This window comes from Electrona antarctica (genome assembly GCF_951216825.1).
Source record: "Electrona antarctica genome assembly, chromosome: 3".
In the NCBI taxonomy this organism is placed as follows: Eukaryota; Metazoa; Chordata; class Actinopteri; order Myctophiformes; family Myctophidae; genus Electrona; species Electrona antarctica.
Genome location: NC_136808.1, coordinates 9,093,267 through 9,109,600, shown reverse-complemented (window position 1 = coordinate 9,109,600; position 16,334 = coordinate 9,093,267). Strand labels below are relative to the sequence as shown.

The window sequence follows — 16,334 nt, the reverse complement described above, 5'->3', positions numbered from 1 at the left end:
ACATGAAAGTGGATGTGTACAGTGCATTAGATTTAACATTTTTGCATTTTTAGATATTAACCCCTTCATGCCCAAAACAGCAATCTAATATCACTAGTGTGGTGACTATGGGTGCCTTGGCAAGTGTGGATGGTGTGTGTGCTATGCTACATGTGTGAGTGTAATACCTGTGTAATAGTGTAAGAAGCTTAGGGTGGTGTGTATGTACATGGAAAGGTGGGTGTTATATAATGTGCTGCAAGTCTATCGATGAGCCCAGGACAGAGGTGAGGGAGTTTTTCTGGGAATCGATGTCGGGCTTAGGAGTGTCGAGAATGTTCTGGGTGGTGGGGGTAGGTGTTGCCATGGCCGTGGCCAAGTCCCTGGTGCGTTCTCTACGCCGAAACGACTGGTTCACGTCAATAGATTTAAAGGACGCCTATTTCCACATCCCGGTCTACCCGCCACACAGGAAGTTCCTGAGGTTCGGGTTCAGGGGGAGGGTGTACGAGTATACGGTTCTCCCTTTCGGGATGTCCCTGAGTCCCAGGGTGTTCGTGAAGTGCACCGAGACAGCGCTCGCTCCCGAGCTATATCGACGACTGGCTTTTGTCCGCAGACTCAGCCCAGGAGGCGCTAGGGAACACGACATGGATCGTGTCCCACATGTCCTCCCTTGGTTTCACCATAAATCACAAGAAAAGCGTGATGGTGCCCTCACAGTCGATAGAGTTCATAGGCATAGCACTGGATTCGGTCTCCTACACGGCTCGGTTGAGTCCGGCAAGGGTCGACGCTTTCCTACAGTGTATAGCTCTGTTCAAACGGGGCTGCAAGCTCCCGTTCAGAACGTGCCTACGGATGTCTGGACTCATGGCGTCGGCCATATCCCTAGTCAGGTTAGGCAGACTGCATATGAGACCTTTCCAGCGATGGATAGGCTCTCTGCAGGTGCCCACCAGGGCCCTCTCACGACGAGTTACGGTCTCTGGGAGCTGCACGCTTGCGTTGAAGTGGTGGTCAAACAGACAGGTCCTGGCGGAGGGCGTCCCTTTGGGGCTACCAGTGGTCAGGAAGGTCTTCACCACAGATGCCAGCCTGACTGGTTGGGGAGCCACCCACGAAGGCAGGACGACCAGAGGAGTGTGGGAGGGATCTTTGAGATCCGCCCACATCAACTACCTGGAGCTCCTAGCAGTTTTTCTGGCTCTGCGACAGTTCGAACCGCTCATACGGGGGTATCACGTCCTGGTTCGTACCGACAACACCACGACGATGTGCTATATCAACAGGTCCTGAGGTCCCTGCGACTACACACGCTAGCACACAGACTGTTGATCTGGTGCGACACGCGCTTTCTGTCCCTTACAGCTTGTCATGTCCCAGGGCTCCTGAACACAGGCGCGGACCTGCTATCCAGGGGCCCTCTCCGCTACCACTGGTCCCTACACCAGGGCGTGGCAGCACAAATATGGGAGACGTTCGGGACGCCGGTGGTGGACCTGTTCGCCTCAGAGGAGAACAAGAAGTGCCAGCTCTTCTTCTCAATGAGGGGCTCGTCGGCCCTGGGGATAGACGCGATGGCCCATCGCTGGCCCCGGGGTCTACTGTATGCATTCCCTCCCTTAGACCTGATTCCTCTTGTTCTGGCCAGAGTGAGAGCTCAGGGCTCGAAGGTGCTCTTGGTGGCACCGGCCTGGGGGTCTTGGAGACAAGAGATATTCCCCCTCCTATACGACCAACCTTGGCAGCTCCCTCTGTGGAGGGACCTGCTGTCCCAGGCAGGGCACGAAATATTCCACCACCGGCCACAGGACCTGGATCTGTGGGTCTGGCCGGTGAAGGGTCGAACCTAGAAGCTGGAGGCTTACCGGCGAAGGTCATTTCGACTATCCTGGGTGCTAGAGCTCTTTCGACTAGACAGCGTTACAACACAGCCTGGAAGGTGTTTGAACGTTGGTGTTCATCGAGACCTGTCAGGGTTATCCCTTTTCAGGCGTCAGTGATGGACATTTTTACTTTTCTACAAGAATTTCTTGATAGGGATCTTGGAAAATCTTCGGTTAAAGTCAACCTGGCGGCCATTTCGGCCTACCACGTAGGTATGAATAACAGACCAGTGAGTGAACACTTGCTGATCCGTCAGTTCATGAGGGGCGTCGCACGTGCCAGACCGATAACCAGGTCACTGGTTCTGTCCTGGGACCTGACACTGGTACTGGACGCCCTATCTCGGGATCCTTTTGAACCACTGGACACGGTGAGTTTGAAGGTCCTCACTTTGAAAACCGTTCTGCTGGTCGCTTTGACGACGGCAAAACGATCCAGTGATATTCATGCCCTCTCAGTGAACCCGAGCTGCATGAGGTTTAGTGGCAATGGTTCCAGGCTGTCATTCAGGCCAAACCTCTCTTTCATGCCCAAAACCTTCCCTTCCAGAGGGGCCCCGGTAGATCTGGCGGCTTTCCACCCACCTCTGTTCTCTTCAGTGGAGGACAGGAGGTTGAATTGTCTGTGCCCGGTTAGGGCCTTGAAGTTCTATGTGGACAGGACTGTCCCCTTCAGGAAGAAGGGCTTATACAGCTGGAGGCATGGAGCCCCCGGAGGGCCTGAGGGCCCATTCCACCAGGGGCATGTCGGCATCCTGGGCGCTTGCAAAAGGTGTCTCTATTCAGGATGTCTGTACGGTGGCAAGTTGGTCGTCTCCATCAACGTTTGCCGCGTACTATAACCTGGATGTGGTGCCGTCTGAAATGGCTCATGCTGTTTTGGACGTCGCTCCCAGGTAAAGGGTTGGTTGGGTTGGCCGTCACAGGTGAAAACCTGTGACACAAATACTGGGGGCCCGATGGCCCCCTCGTGCTTTTCCTGGCAACTAGTGGTAGTCATACTGGGGGTGTATGATTCCCCATCGGCGATCCTCTTAGCGGAATGAGATTAAATAAACTCTGGGTTACTTTAATAACCTCAGTTTATTAATCGAATGGAGCGATGAGGATCGCCCTTACTACCCTTCTTGCTTAACAACGGCAGAAGAAGCTGGTTGTCTAGGAATGACGTGACAGAGCATGGAGGTGATATTTATCACCTGGGGGCGGATCAAAGACCACGCAATGTCACGTAAAAAAGGCAGAACAAAACAAATCAATTTGATCGTGAGGTTATGGATGTACTTCTGTGTTCACGCCACTAGATGGCGATCCTCATCGCTCCATTTGATTAATAAACTGAGGTTACTAAAGTAACCCAGAGATTCCCTACTAGCTTGTCAGTCGAAATAGCAGGGAAAGGTAACATGGACGAATTGTGTTTCTATTATGTAGGTTACAGTTATGAATTGATACTATTACAAAAATATATTATTTTTGTAATCCGACTGTTTATTCATCTCGTGCAATATTTGTATTTTGTCATTTATCAATACACATTTGAAAAATCACACCCGTGTGAACTGAGTGGTGTAAGGTCTTATATAGCCTGATCAGCTGTGGTCTGACGTAATGTCTGACGTAATGAAATCACACCCGGGTGAACTGGGTGACCGTAGCAACCATGCTAATTTTTTTTACGAACAGACAGACAGACACGTAAACTAACAAAGCCAGTCGTAGGAGTGGTTTACACCACTCAAAAAGTAAATTGGATGGTTTTGATTTGAATGTTTTGATGTTTCCGTGCAGGATGCTCAAGATGAAATGCTTAATAAAGGGTTAATATGCATTCATCTGAAAGGAAACATTTAGTACATGACCAGTTTCACTCATATACTTTGAAGGAAGCAGATCTGATTTGATTTCATTGCTGAGCAAAAAAATGCCCTAAATCAAATTTTATGGGATTTTGGTGTTTTGGATATGAAGGGGTTAATATCTAAAAATACATCAATATTAAATCTGATGCACTGTACACATCCACTGTCATGTATAAACACTGTAGAAAGCAAATTTGATACATTTAGATCAAGCACTTTGCATGACATACCATAAAACTCTATTTTGGGTTGATTTTTACTGTTTCGGGCATTAAGGGGTTAATAACAAAAAATACCCAAGGGATATCACTGGGCACCCTCTTGAATTATTAAGAGGGGACCCCAAGCTACAAGAATCAGTTGAGAAAAAAACTTTATCTGACGAAACCACGTTCAGCCAAAAATCAGCAGTCGGCTCCCGGACTAATAATCATACATCATCATACATCACAGTCCGTGCTCAGCCAATCAAATCATCACAAATGTCATTCCGGCCGATCACAATTTGCGTCTTCACTTTTTCTGTCCTCACTTTTGTGTTTACACAAACACGGCAAGCTGGGCATATAGGAGGGGCTAGCAACCCTCAAAATGACTCAAGTCATATCAGCTTGCATTCCATTCTCTTGCATATTGTACCATAGTTGGGCTTTCTGTGGTCGCGGTTTGCAGTCTCTAGTCATGGTGCGGTGGGGGAGAGGAGAGCAGGCTTAGGCTCTTTCTCAATTCCTTTTTTAACCCTACCCCTTGCCCCTACATAATGAGTGTCAAGGGGTATAGGGGGATAAATCATCCCCCTAGGAATTGGAACGTCCCTAAATATTGAACGTCCCTTGTAGATATTGTGATATAATATATTGATATACAACCTGTTCTCAGAAAATAGCTGATCTGCAAGCTCACTATAGGCCAGTGGTTCCCAAACTTTTTCATGTCAAGGACCCCCAAATTGACACTAATTAGCCCGCAGACCCCCATTTGAAGAGATATGCCAGGAACCCCATAGATTCTTACGGCTCTAGCAGTGTCAAGGACCGCCAGTGTGACATGCATTAGTCCATGGACCCCCATTTGATGGCATTTCTGTCTCTGGGACCCCCAATTTATATTGTAAAATCAATGTTAATTTAACTCTGAGAGTGTACAAATGTACCCTTATGGGTCCATTTGGTTACAAACTATCATTTAGCTGGGGACCCCTTGGAACTCTCTCAAGGACCCCTGGGGACCCCTTGGAACTCTCTCAAGGACCCCTGGGGGTCCCCAATAACCCACTTTGGAAACCACTGCTATAAGCTGTAGATCGGCTATTTTGGGAGAAGAGATGGTGGTTATGATGAAATAAAATAATAAATATATTGTAATTCTGTCTCATCTTGGTAGCCCACCAGAATGTAATTCAGCTAGATATAGCTCATTCTGACACCTGCTCAACTGTTGTACCTGATTCATTTATTATTGTATTAACAGTTTGTATAGAATGGGTCCAGATATATAGAAAAAGGAAAAACAATTTACAATATAGAAAGAAGGGGCTGTGGTCACTGTGTTCATTGTTTTTAATATCATTAAGAACAGATTCATTTTGCAAAGCAGGATCAGTATCAACTGAGGGTATTACTGGTGGCATCCAAAAAAGCCTTAACAAAAAAGTGGCTTACAAATGTTAACTATAAATTAATGGATTGATTTAATTGATAGTATATTTATTATGGAGATAATTACATTCAGCTTTAGAGGTCAGGCCAGATAACTGGTTTAGATGGATTACTCATGTCTCTACCATAAGACCTGATTTTGTTTAAATTCAGTTACGTAAATCTGTTTAACCTGTAGAAGCAGATGCACCTGTTTGAGGTACTTATGTATTATGATCATCAATAGAGAAGAGAGGCAGATATCTCCCCTTGTGTGTATTGTACGTATATTGTCTTGTTTTGTTTTGTACCTGTTGTATGTATTGTCAATTGTCATAGTCGTTTCGTTTACATGTATGTTTGATTAAAATTCAATAAAAAGTAAATTGAAAAAAAAAAGAACAGATTCATAACTGGAGTCATTTTCTATCCTGTCCTATGACAAGTCGTGGTATGCTACATATGAATGACAATGTTTCAAATTCAACAACATTTAGGACAATGAAAATGCCATCGTGATTCATCTCCATCCCATGTACAGGCTGTACAGCAGCTTGGAGTCTGTTCCATGGCTGGTTTGCCTGGGGGTATAAAACAACACCATTGCTAGTTATGTAACTTTTGCAACTTTTGCAACCGGCTATCACTGCAGTAGCCAACGTTATGCAGCATTACAGTATGCTACTTCACGGCTTTTAAGAGCTCCAAAACTGCAGAATGTTGACATATCGTGGTCTGGGGGGTCGGACTGATGCCTGCTAGTTAAGCTAGCTTGCATCCGAGTTGTTCCACCGGGGCACCGGCGGTAAATAAAAAAGAATAAAGCGCCGATGCCAAAATGATGAATGGGTAACGTTGTATGAATGCAACGCCGTAGCATATCGTTAGTTCACGTGAGGTAACGTTAACCTTTGCTAGAGATTGCGATATTTTTGGCGATGCAGATTGATAATACATTCAAATAACATTGGTTATTATCATATTTTTCCATAATAAAGGGCAAAAAAGGCTTCTTACCTCGTCCGCCTTCCGCCCTCTGCGATGTCCCTCCGTTTTAAGTCGGGTCGCGAAATCCCTTCGTTTGAAGGGGATTCTAGCCCTCGCCCTCGGCCCTAACCCTCGCTCCAAAGAGAATTGAGAAAACCCTTCCTCCTCACGTAAACGCGCATCAGCAAGGGGAAGGGCTAAGGACGAGGGAGAAGGGGGGAATTGAGAAAGGGCCTAAGTGCACAGTCATGTGATCAAGATGGATCTGTTCGGATATGCCACTGATGTCATACTTAGATGTGACTTCACATCTAAGACACGAGTAATCTATCCAGCAGGATAAAAAGTACTGCAGCTTCAGAGAGTCCAGATGAAATCCATAATCTACAGCAGGCCCCCTTCTCCAAGACTAGACTCTTGACAGCAGATATCTTCAAGACTTTTTTCGTCAAGACTCTTTCGACTAGATTCTAGAATCTCAAGCTCAATTGGCTCTTGATTCTTCTACAAAGCAACGAGACACCCAACAGGTTTACTTCAATTCAACATTGTTGTGTTCAATGTTTCATTGCACGGTGCAACTGAAGGGTCCACCAGAGGAACAGCACTGGAATCTAGCAGTGGGACACAAGGGACAAGAGCTGTACTTCTTTGGAGAGGACACTGTCGAAATTCAGGATGTTACGAAGATGGAGATTGACATCCATGTTTTCAACACAGTGTCTTTGAGATGGAAGAAATTACCTCCAGTGATATCTGGAAAAGGAGAATGTCACCTTGAGATTCCCATTAGGCACTGCGGCTACACAGCTGTGCTGATAGAATACATCGCCTACATCTGGGGAGGGCATCCTTACTCCAATGTGCTTTATGCATTTGATGTCGACACCCACAGATGGTTCAAACCTCAGGTGTCTGGGACTGTTCCCCCCGGGAGGATCCGCCACTCAGCCTGTGTTTTGGGGATGGTCATGTATATACATGGAGGATGGTGATGCGATAGATACCTGAATGATACATACAGGTTGGACACCACCACAATGATTTGATATTTAATTAACGCGAGAGGCACTCCACCACATGGAGGTCACTCTGCCACCATCATCGGGACAAAGATGTTTGTATTTGGGGGCTGTGGAGACTATGTCTGTGTTTGACACAGAGAACAACCTCTGGCTGGACACGCCTTCTACACAGCTTCTACCAAAAAGACGAGCCCGTCATGCAGCTTTTACCTACAATGGAGAGCTGTACATATTTGGTGGCTACGACCCCAGAAGCCAGACCCTCGAACAAAGGTTCATCGATCTGTGGAAATTCAGTCCAGACAGCTTCTCCTGGAAGAAGGTTGAGGCCAAGGGGAAGGTCCTGTCTCTGAGGCATAGGAAGTCCTGTTGCGTGGTGGGAGATCAGATCGTATCTTCTTCTATGGAGGATTATACTCAGATGATCTGTATGTCTTGGACTTAAGTCCTAGTTTGAAGACGTTATGCAAGCTAGCAGTTATTCAGTATGGTCTGAAGTGGTCTGAACTACCACACAGCATCAGGTGGGAACTGACAACCTTACCAACAGTAGCAGAACTAGAAAAAGTGCCCCTTGGGGCACAGGTCTCCACCAGGATAGGAGCGTTTTTGAAAAAATGTCAAATGGCATTTCTTCCTTCAAAGTTTCACCGCAATCGGAATTATTAATTATTTGCGGCAGTTTGTACAAAACGTGCCACTCCGGAAAACTTAAATTGTGAAATTGGCGAGAATGAGATGACGTATGATGACGACGTATGATGATAAGAGCTCCCCTCAATTCACACGGGTGTGATTTTTGTTTTACAAAATTTCACATACAAACTAAACGTTAATTTGATGCAATTGGTCATAAAACCATACCACAGGTATGTATGCACCGAGTAGCCAACGTTATGCAGCGTTATGTATTTCACGGCTTTTAAGAGCTCCAAAACAGCAGAATGTTGACATATCGTTGTCTAATGGGGGTCGGACTGATGCGTGCCAGTTAAGCTAGCTTGCATCCGAGTTGTTCCACCGGGCACCGGTAAATATGGATAAAGCTGCTAAACAATGCTAAATTAATGGGTAACGTTTTATGAATGCAACGGCGTAGCATATCGTTAGTTAACGTTAGGTAACGTTAACCTTTGCTAGAAATTGCGATATTTTTGCCGATGCAGATTGATAATACATTGAAGTAACATTGGTTATTATCAAATTTTTCCATAATGGGGGCGGCTGTGGCTCAGGAGGTAGAGCAGGTCGTCCAATGATCCATGGGTCGGCGGTTCGAATCCCGGCTCCTCCTGTCTACATGTCGAAGTGTCCTTGGGCAAGACACTGACTGAACCCCAAATTGCTCCCGATGTGCTGTACCTTGCATGGCTTCCGCCGCAATCAGTGTATGAATGTGTGTGTGAATGGGTGAATGTAATGCACTATATAAAGCGCCTTGGATAAAGGTGCTATATAAATGCACCATTTACCATTTACCATTTATAATAAAGGGGGAAAAAAGGCTTCTTACCACTTCCGCCATCTGGGAGGGACATATGTCCCTCCATTTTAAGTCGAAGAAGCGATACAGCAGATGATCTGTGTCATTTGTTATTGAAAGTGATAAGCGTGTGACGGCCTTATTTATCAGAGAGTGTGGGTGTGGTAAGTCCGATGATCATGGAAGCAATACGGGTAATGCTGAAAGGTTTGTTTCTGTTAGGCATGGACAGTATAACCTCAGTCTTAACCGGCCACGCCTCAGTCTTAACCGGCCACGTAGGTCGCTAACCCTAACCTCAGTCTTAACCGACCACGCCTCAGTCTTAACCGGCCACGCCTCAGTCTTAACCGGCCACGTAGGTCGCTAAGCCTAACTTCAGTCTTAACCGGCCACGCCTCAGTCTTAACCGGCCACGCCTCAGTCTTAACCGGTCACGTAGGTCGCTAAGCCTAACCTCAGTCTTAACCGGCCACGCCTCAGTCTTAACTGGCCACGTAGGTCGGACTAACGGGATGTCAGACTTATGGGCCGTCCCCGTAAAAACATGAGGAACAATACAACAACAGAACAGGTTGAATAATGCTTTTGTACAGTAATAACAGAAGATGAGGGCCGCGGGTTAGATACTGATACTTAGCTTACGGATTACATGTCTTTGCTGGAAACGTTTATGGATAGATGTAACGTGTTGAAGATACACGACAAGATACTCATAACACAGGGACACGCAGCAACAATCAGGGCACACTCATACTAGGGCTTTCACTTCTAGTGATTTTTACTAGTTGCCTAGTTTACTAGTCGACTAGTTGTACCTATTATGTAAAAACAATCAAAATAAAAAACATTTAAAAAAATATATTTGTACATTTAAAAACTGTGTACATTGGTGACTATAATCTAGCATAGCTGATCTTGAGCCCTACAAAAACGCCATTTTCTTTTTCTTATTTTTTCTTATCAACTAGTCAACTAGTACCAACAAGGTCAACTAGTGGATTTACTGGTCGACTAGTTGAATAGTCGACTAGTTGCCTAAAGCCCTAACTCATACTAGATTGGTGCCTGCATTAACGGGAGCACTGATTAAGATAAAGTGATGGGGCACGGCTCCCTCCTTATCTCTGCCATGGTGAACGGCCTGGAAATTAAGGCCTAACGATGACACCAATAAAAGTGGACCATCTTCAAGTCAATTATTAAATTATGGAACATTGTTTGCAGCATGACCCCTCCAAGAGGTGACCGATCCACCCATTGCGTGCCTCTAATCCTCCGGCTAGTGTTAAGTTTGACAGCAAATTCTGGAAAAGTCGTAGTCTTAGTGTAAATTTTGACAGCACATTTTCTGATTTAGTCATTTAGTTCGACAGTCTTCGACAGTCACAGGACTTGATGCTTCATTTCATGTTTTATTCGCACAACACGCTTCTCCGTGTTGGCTTTGTCAGGTGCTATATATACAGCACCTACTGTATATATAGCACCTGACAAAGCCAACATGCCGAAGCGCGTGTTGGCTGTGTGAGTGTCTGGAGTCCCTTCCTTCTCTAAGGGACGTTTTCTCTGGTTTGAATACAATACCTGGCCTTTACCAGCACCTCCTCCACCTGGATGTGCACGAAAGCTATTACTGTTTGATTGATTGAAGTATTTATCACCATTTTGACCTGAGATCAGATTCTAAAAATGTCTTCTACATCCTGACAGTTTTCTGAAAAAGCTATGTTTCTATGTCAGTGGTTCTTCGATTTTTCAAAAATAGCAGACCTACAAGCTCGTAGCGTGCCACTTGGTGGCGCGCTATGAGCTTGTAGATCTGCTATTTTTCAATGGCTAAAGCATAACATAATGCTAACACCAAAAGGGGTTTGCAGCCAGAATTACAGTACATTTCAAGCACAACTCAATACAAAGACTGTTAACTGTGAGTGGACGACACCATAAAGCATTACACTTGTTTACATTTGGATCCACCTTGTTCAATTCATCATAACATTTAGAGACGTACAAATATACACTTATAGCCAAAAACAGGAAATCATAGAGGGGGTGATAAGGGGAAAAAAAACATATACAGTGAGGGGAAAAAGGGGTGGGTGGGGGATTCAGATTTTACGGGGGCCAGTTTCGAATTGCAGCCGTCCGTAGGTGCCGTTTACTTTGAGAGCGGTGTGTACTGTGTACATATCCTTGCCTCTCTACACAGTATGTTTCATATTTTCCATGACAATGCCCCCCCTTTGTTTGACCATGCCCTAATTCTGGATTAAAGGCTTATATGATTTTTAAATAAACAGAGCAGTGCAGAGATACAGAGACTACTGCTGTAGTAGTAGTGTGTTATAGCTATACTGTAATTCCACTGTAAATGGAAGCAGGTTGAAAAAGTCACCCACATCTCCCACTCCTCCTCGCTTAGCAACCACTGTTGCCTAGCAACTGGCCTCCATTTACGCACGGCACACGCGGTGCATCCGAAGGAATGTAAGCGTTTTTGTGGAGAGCGGCCATGTGCTGATCCAAGACAATCCTGTCACATCTCTGAATCTCTCTGGGGTGGAGGGGTGGGTGTTAGAGGTTAAAATTGTTAAATTATATTCTGTTGTTCAACCCATTCAGGGCGGGAACCCCTTTTGGTGTTTTAAGTATTATGTTATACTGAAAAATAGCAGATCTACAAACTCATAGCTACAAGCTTGTGAAATTGTGAAAATGCAATATATATATTATTTCACAGTGAACGTTTCTAACTCAAATCTTTGCTTCTGGGTGGTCCCTGGAACAACATATTTTCAGATGGGGGTCGGCGGCCAATTTCATATATTTTGGGGGTCCTTGACATGAAAATGTTTGATAATGACTGACATAGAAACATGGGTTATTCAGAAAACAGTCAGGATTTAGAAGGCACTTGTTGAACCGTCCTCACGTCTACATGGGTTAATGGAAATGATAGTGGAAACAATAATAAGAAAAAAGGGAATGGCAGCCTTTTCAAATCGTGGCTTGGACACCAGACGAATCTGCCACAGGAAAAAAAAAAAAGAATCCTTGGGCAGATTGGGTCTGGCACTCCTCAGTTTAAATTACATTTCGCCCATCCCAGAGTTGTATGACCAATCAGAGCCCCCTATTCAAAGTGACCCTTTTTTGGGGGTTGCGGTGACGTTGGAATCTGTTTGTAACCGTCCCCTTTTGAAATACCCTAAATCTTCCACACCGAAGTTCCAGACTAATATCTACGCAGTGATATGCGCAGTGATATAGTCTGGCAATGTCAGGCTATATTAAAATGGTGCTCTCGAGGTATTTGTGGTTGTATAGCAGTGGTTCTCAACCAGTGGTCCGGGGACCACCATTGGTCCTTGAGGGAGTTCCAGGTGGTCCCCAGCTAAATGATGAGTTGGAAACTAAATGGACCCTTATAGATCTTTAAACATGAACCGTACGGGTCCATTTGGTTTCATTTCACGCTCTCAAGAGTTACATTATTGTTAAACACCTGCATTAGTTAATTTTGATCAACAATTGTCTGTAATATCTCCTAATCATACCACATACTGTAAATTCAGCGTAGAATTGTCGACACAATTTTATCCAACAGCAACAACAAAATCTTCTGTATAGTTTTGGGTCTGAGAGGCTTACATCTCATCAAATTGGCTCAAATGCCGAATAAATAATGGTCCTTGATAAGAAAAGGGTTGAAAACCACTGCTGTATATTATAGGACACACTGAAAACAGTGCATGGCCACCTGCTATTCTGCTGCTGTATAGGACCTACACACTGAAAACAGTGCATGGCCACCTGCTATTCTGCTGCTGTATAGGACCGGGTCCTACACACTGAAAACAGTGCATGGCCACCTGCTATTCTGCTGCTGTATAGGACCGGGACCTACACACTGAAAACAGTGCATGGCCACCTGCTATTCTGCTGCTGTATAGGACCGGGACCTACACACTGAAAACAGTGCATGGCCACCTGCTATTCTGCTGCTGTATAGGACCGGGACCTACACACTGAAAACAGTGCATGGCCACCTGCTATTCTGCTGCTGTATAGGACCGGGACCTACACACTGAAAACAGTGCATGGCCACCTGCTATTCTGCTGCTGTATAGGACCGGGACCTACACACTGAAAACAGTGCATGGCCACCTGCTATTCTGCTGCTGTATAGGACCTACACACTGAAAACAGTGCATGGCCACCTGCTATTCTGCTGCTGTATAGGACCTACACACTAAAACAGTGCATGGCCACCTGCTATTCTGCTGCTGTATAGGACCGGGACCTACACACTGAAAACAGTGCATGGCCACCTGCTATTCTGCTGCTGTATAGGACCGGGACCTACACACTGAAAACAGTGCATGGCCACCTGCTATTCTGCTGCTGTATAGGACCTACACACTGAAAACAGTGCATGGCCACCTGCTATTCTGCTGCTGTATAGGACCTACACACTGAAAACAGTGCATGGCCACCTGCTATTCTGCTGCTGTATAGGACCTACACACTGAAAACAGTGAATGGCCAACTGCTATTCTGCTGCTGTATAGGACCTACACACTGAAAACAGTGCATGGCCACCTGCTATTCTGCTCATAGTTACATCTTTAGCGCTATATTTGTGTTTTCGTGTTCCCAGCCCCGAGTGAGAGATGGGGTTACAATTTACAATTTTTGGCATTGACCAACTCAGTGGCCTTTAGTGGTTTGAGTGTCCGTCCTGAACCTGGAGATAGGCTCCTGCCCTATGGGCCACATGGCTTGGCAAGGCTTACTTACTTACTGTGTGTGCGTGTGTGCGTGTGTGTGTGTGTGTGTGTGTGTGTGTGTGTGTGTGTGTGTGTGTGTGTGTGTGTGTGTGTGCGTGTGTGCGTGTGTGCGCGTGTGCGCGTGTGCGCGTGCGTCAGAAGTCCTCCAAACTGTCAAGGATCTCCTCGGGGGAAAAGGACCTGGAGAAAGACGGAAAGGATGACGATCAGAAGAGTGGCTCTGAGGGAGGAGACGATGACATCATGGAAAACACCACCGACAATAAGGTGAGGGAGTTGACGATGAACCCGTTGGTGTGAAAAGTACTCAAAGTTTTTCACTTAAGTAAACGTGTGAATAGCATTTTTCACTTTAACCTTTGATTGATTGACAGTTTGCAGAATTACAGTACATTTCAAGTACAACCCAATACAAAAACTGTATACACTCATGTGGACGACACCATGATTAAGCATCACACTTGTTTACAACAGGGTCCACCATTTTCAATTCATCAGAACATTTAGAGACGTACAAATATACACTTCTATAATAAAAAATCACACCCGTGTGAACTGAGTGGTGCAACTCCCCTCTCCCCATGCCTCTCTCTCTCTCTCTCTCTCTGTAATTAGCAGGCAACAGTGGAACACTATCTCTCTCTCTCTGTTTCTGGCACAACAGCGCCACTTTTGCCCCTACTGGTACTCTAAACATCGGGACATAGTCACATAGTCACATAGGGACATTGCTGTTCCTTGGAGTGGTTGCACCACTCAAAAACAGGACACTATAACCTTCCCTACAGTCGCCAAGGTTGATCTTAATCACATTTGCATAATTGTTTATTAAAAAAGATATTGATTTGAGTGTCTCCTTGTCCCCAGAACCAGCTGCTCAGAGAAGAACATTAAGTCCTGAGGACGATGGAGGGAAGTCATTCTTTGTAGCTGTGAAATTGGAATTACAACATGATTGCTCATCATCAGCACCATCTCCTGGCCACCATCGTCACTACTATCACATCTGTTGGACTTGTGTCTCTAGTCTGTACGAGGGATGCACTGACATGCTGCCTGGCGTTGGATTTCGTGCTTGATAGCAGGGCAAAATTGGGCCTTAAGTGACAAGTCCTACAGTACAAAAAATCTGATACCAAAAGCTTATATTAATATGTATCGTGTGTCATATAGCAAAGGGACTCAAATTTCAGTTTTCCAATCCCCCCCACATTATTCAAAGATGTTGGATCTCTCTAATAGAGAGTTATTATATCTAATAATTTCACAGACTAAAAGAAAAACGGCAAATGGAGAAAAAAATGTTTTTTTTCAGCAAAAAAAGCAAAAGCAAAACCAAATGAATCTGAGTGATATAGGTTTTCAACATACCTGTAATACTTCAATCTCCGCGTGCACAAATCAGTTTTGGCACGGCCATGAAGAAATGCTGCCGGTGTATCCCTGTTCCATTTGCACATCGTTCGTAAAACACACTGTATATTTACCATTATCCTCCATAAACCTCTCTTTGGGCTCGTATAGGCCAGCCGAAACAGACCGGAGGGTGGTGGGATGTAAGGCGGGGTGGGGGTGGGGAGGGGCCGGGTCTTGTCATCTTCACTTCATAACCGAAACCACAGTGTAAGATAGCCATCAATCAATACAATATTTATACTGACCCATTGTCTATATACCTATTATGAATGGACTCAACCATGATTACCTGTCACCATGTACAAACATGTCTAGTTTCTATATCACTTACACACCCCGTGAAGCTTTGAATTCACAGAGATATGTTTGTTTTTGTCACATTCCTAAGCCAATAATTTGATGACCGGCAGAGACTCAATGTAGACTACCAGAGACTCTGCCATCCATCCGTCCGTCCGTCCATCCATCCATCCATCCATCCATCCATCCAGCCAGCCATCCATCCGTCCATCTTTGACCGCTTAATCGTAGTTAGGTTGTGGGGGCAACAGCTCCAGCAGAGAGCTCCAGACTTCCCTCTCCAACATTATAGTAACTTCATCCTGAGGGATCCCGAGGCGTTCCATGGCCAGTGTGGAGATATAAATCCCTCCATCTGGTCCTTTGGTCTGCCCGGGCATCGAGGACCTCCCTAGGGAGACGCTTGAGAGGCATCCTCACTAGATGCCCGAACCACCCTAAGCTGGCTCCTTTCCAAGCGAAGAAGCAGCGGGTCTACTCCGAGTCTCTCTCACGTGACTAGGAATGCGTTGAAAACAAAAACAAATCTCAATGAATTCAACGTTGCACGGGGTGTGTAACTTCCATGTGCAGACACACACTCTGTTACAGTCATTCCATGACATGTTGGTATTAATGCAGTGTACTGATCACGCTTAACTGTAGTTGAACCCGTTTTCCCACAAGGAGGGGTAACGGGACTTGTGGAATACGGTAACCGTCGGCCATTATCCATCATCACGCCATACATACATACGTTACTCTTTTATGTAACCACAAAAAAAGAAAATAAACGAGGAATGGACGACGTACATATAGATAAATGTATGAAGTGTTGTGCACAAGTGGGTTACACATTGTAGCTCAATATAAACTATAATATCTGTATATTTTACCTTTGTTGTGTAGAATATTTAGAAGCACTACTGTTCTACTTGGACTGCTCTAGAATAACCGCTCATCTTTTTATGGGGATACTAATAT

At 45.2% G+C, this 16,334-nt stretch overlaps 1 protein-coding gene across 2 annotated transcripts in view; it reads left to right on the top strand.

Annotated features, from left to right (window-relative positions):
- hdgfl3 (HDGF like 3) overlaps positions 1–15,185 on the top strand; it is a 19,803-nt gene extending 4,618 nt beyond the window's left edge. Inside the window, exons 5-6 of one of the 2 annotated variants that reach the window (XM_079496506.1) lie at positions 13,797–13,922; positions 14,523–15,185. In XM_079496506.1, coding sequence (XP_079352632.1) covers positions 13,797–13,922; positions 14,523–14,549 — 153 coding nt within the window. In that variant the 3' untranslated portion in view covers positions 14,550–15,185. Of the gene's footprint in view, positions 1–13,793; positions 13,923–14,522 lie in introns of both variants that reach the window. The other variant, XM_079496505.1, reaches the window with a different exon arrangement.
- Positions 15,186–16,334: the final 1,149 nt, after the last annotated feature.